Source organism: Lactuca virosa, chromosome 5 (assembly GCF_052849685.1).
Source record: "Lactuca virosa cultivar CGN04683 chromosome 5, Lactuca_virosa_CGN04683_v6, whole genome shotgun sequence".
Lineage (NCBI taxonomy): Eukaryota > Viridiplantae > Streptophyta > Magnoliopsida > Asterales > Asteraceae > Lactuca > Lactuca virosa.
Window position 1 is genome coordinate 116,005,632 of NC_136430.1, and position 2,258 is coordinate 116,007,889.

The 2,258-nt window shown below is 37.0% G+C and overlaps 1 protein-coding gene across 1 annotated transcript; it reads left to right on the forward strand.

The window, feature by feature from the left end:
- The first annotated feature begins 503 nt into the window (after nt 1-503).
- On the forward strand, nt 504-1,058 carry LOC145111644 (uncharacterized). Its single transcript, XM_079047905.1, has one exon. The coding sequence runs from the start codon at nt 504-506 to the stop codon at nt 1,056-1,058; it is 555 nt and encodes a 184-aa protein (XP_078904031.1).
- The last annotated feature ends 1,200 nt before the right edge of the window (nt 1,059-2,258 follow it).

Consider the following 2,258-nt stretch of genomic DNA (forward strand, 5'->3'; position numbering starts at 1 on the left):
TTGCCCTATTGATCAAATGGTGGTGGAGGTTCATGAACGACAATGGCAGTTTCTGGAAAGAAGTCGTCATGAGCATACATAACTTATACAACAAACCGGCAATATATATTGCAAGGAAAACAACAAATGGGGTTTGGTGAAATATTTCGAAGGTGGTGAAATCCATTGAAAAGCTACATATCGACTGTAGGGATATTTTTGCTCTTATTCCTGGTTTGCAAAGTAACATTCTGTTTTGGAAAGACATTTGGTGCAGTAATATTCCATTTCATCTCAAATTTCCTCACTTGTTCGCGCTAGAAACGGTTAAAAACTGTCGATTGGAGGATAGATTTTCTGGTAACGGGTTTTCATGGATGTGGAGACACGAACCAACAGGTGGTATTGAACTGAAGGAACTGCTGGAATTATATTTGGATATTGGTAATATGACCATTGAAAAAATTCCAAATATGGTTTCAGATTCATCCTCAACCCCACGGGTGAATATATTGTGAAAAATAATGAGAAAACTATTGGAATCAAAATTGATTTCGTTCAAAGGGCCGACAATTTGGTGGTCCAAGCTAATTCCTTTGAAAGTAAGTGGATTCATATGGAGGGTTGTGTTGGGAAGGATTCCAGTGGCAGATACTTTGGCAACTAGGGGAATTATCATCCCCAATAATCTTTGTCCTCTGTGTAATAAGGAGACAGAAACAGTGGATCATATACTTGTTACATGTGAGTATTCTAGGGAGGTACAATATTGGATACTTAAATGGTGTGGAATTGAAGAGAGTGGGTTCAAAAATGTGAAGGAATTCACAGATTACGCGGCTACCTGGGGAAATTGTCCTAGGAAGAAGTTAATACTAAACATGGTGTTTCACTGCCTCATCTGGAATTTATGGCTAACCAGGAATGATAAGATATTCAAAGGAATTGGTGTGCATCCGGCGAAAATTGCAGACCATATTATCTCTCTCTCGTATGTTTGGTGCAAGCACAGAGGTGGACTTGGTTGTGGGAATTGGATCGAATGGAGTGTATCGCCTTTCACTCATCTCTCGACTTAATTATGTCTTTTTTTCCCCTAGCTTTGTTTTTCTTTCTCTTGCGCTATTTGTTCGTTTTGTTGACTTTTGGCTTGTTGTAGCTTCTTGCTATTTGCCTCCTTTAATGATATTTGTCTTTTCTAAAAAAAACTGGAAGTGGAAGTCTGAACGACTTATAAATTCGCAATCTTTTGAGAACTCACTTAACCACAGTAAGCCGATGGAAAACATTTTAACTTTCCATTTCGAATGACATTCATACTAGTAATTAACGTCTACCCCAATTAGACAAAAGGGCCCCATATATACCTCGAGCACTACTACAAGCACAATCAAAATCAAATTTTTTCCGACATACTTTTTAACTAAAAACATATCCATTATAGTTATTAACGTCTCTTGTAAACTCAAAAAGAAAACACAAATGCTTGAAACACAAATAATTCATCCATTTTCGTTTCTTAAGAATGGATACTACAAATATTAAGAGATAAGCAATTCATATCAACACCAAAACTTACAAGTTAGAGTACTCGGTGTGGGCACATCTCGTGCTCGTGGTGGCTGACTTGGACGCAGAAAACGACGTTATGACGGGGGAATACTACCCCCCCCCCACCGGCTCGTTATGGCACTTCTCGTGCCCGTTACCACTTATTGAAACAGGGAAAATGTATACGTTGGGATTTGACCGTTTGCAACGGTCAACATTGTTGAAAATTATTTTTGTATGTGACCATCACTGAAATAATACGAACTGTTTTTATATTATCTAACAAATATTATCAGTTATTTCAGGTTGTATGGATTCGTGCTTAATTATGAAATACAAAAATACGCAAAGACGGAAAAATAGCTGCATATTTGATCGTTTGAAGACAAAACAAATCAAGAGATAAAAATGTCAAGACTTCAAAAACTCAAGGGTCAAATATGAAAATTCAATTCATTAATTGAATTTAAAACTCATATCTCTCGGTGGAGAATTAAAAATGAAAAAGCAAAACTCACTCCCACGTTCTTACCTCCTACCCTACTACAACTTGCAGCCACTACTTTCAACAAACACTCAAGTGAAGAAGATTCTTGTTCTCTCATATATGTATACATGTGTATGTATAGAGAATAAGTGAGCTATAGTTCGTGTGTGTTCTTTTTCTTTGTAATACCTCCAGCTACATCTCCATACACAAAAAAAAAACTCTCCCAACCAAGAACATC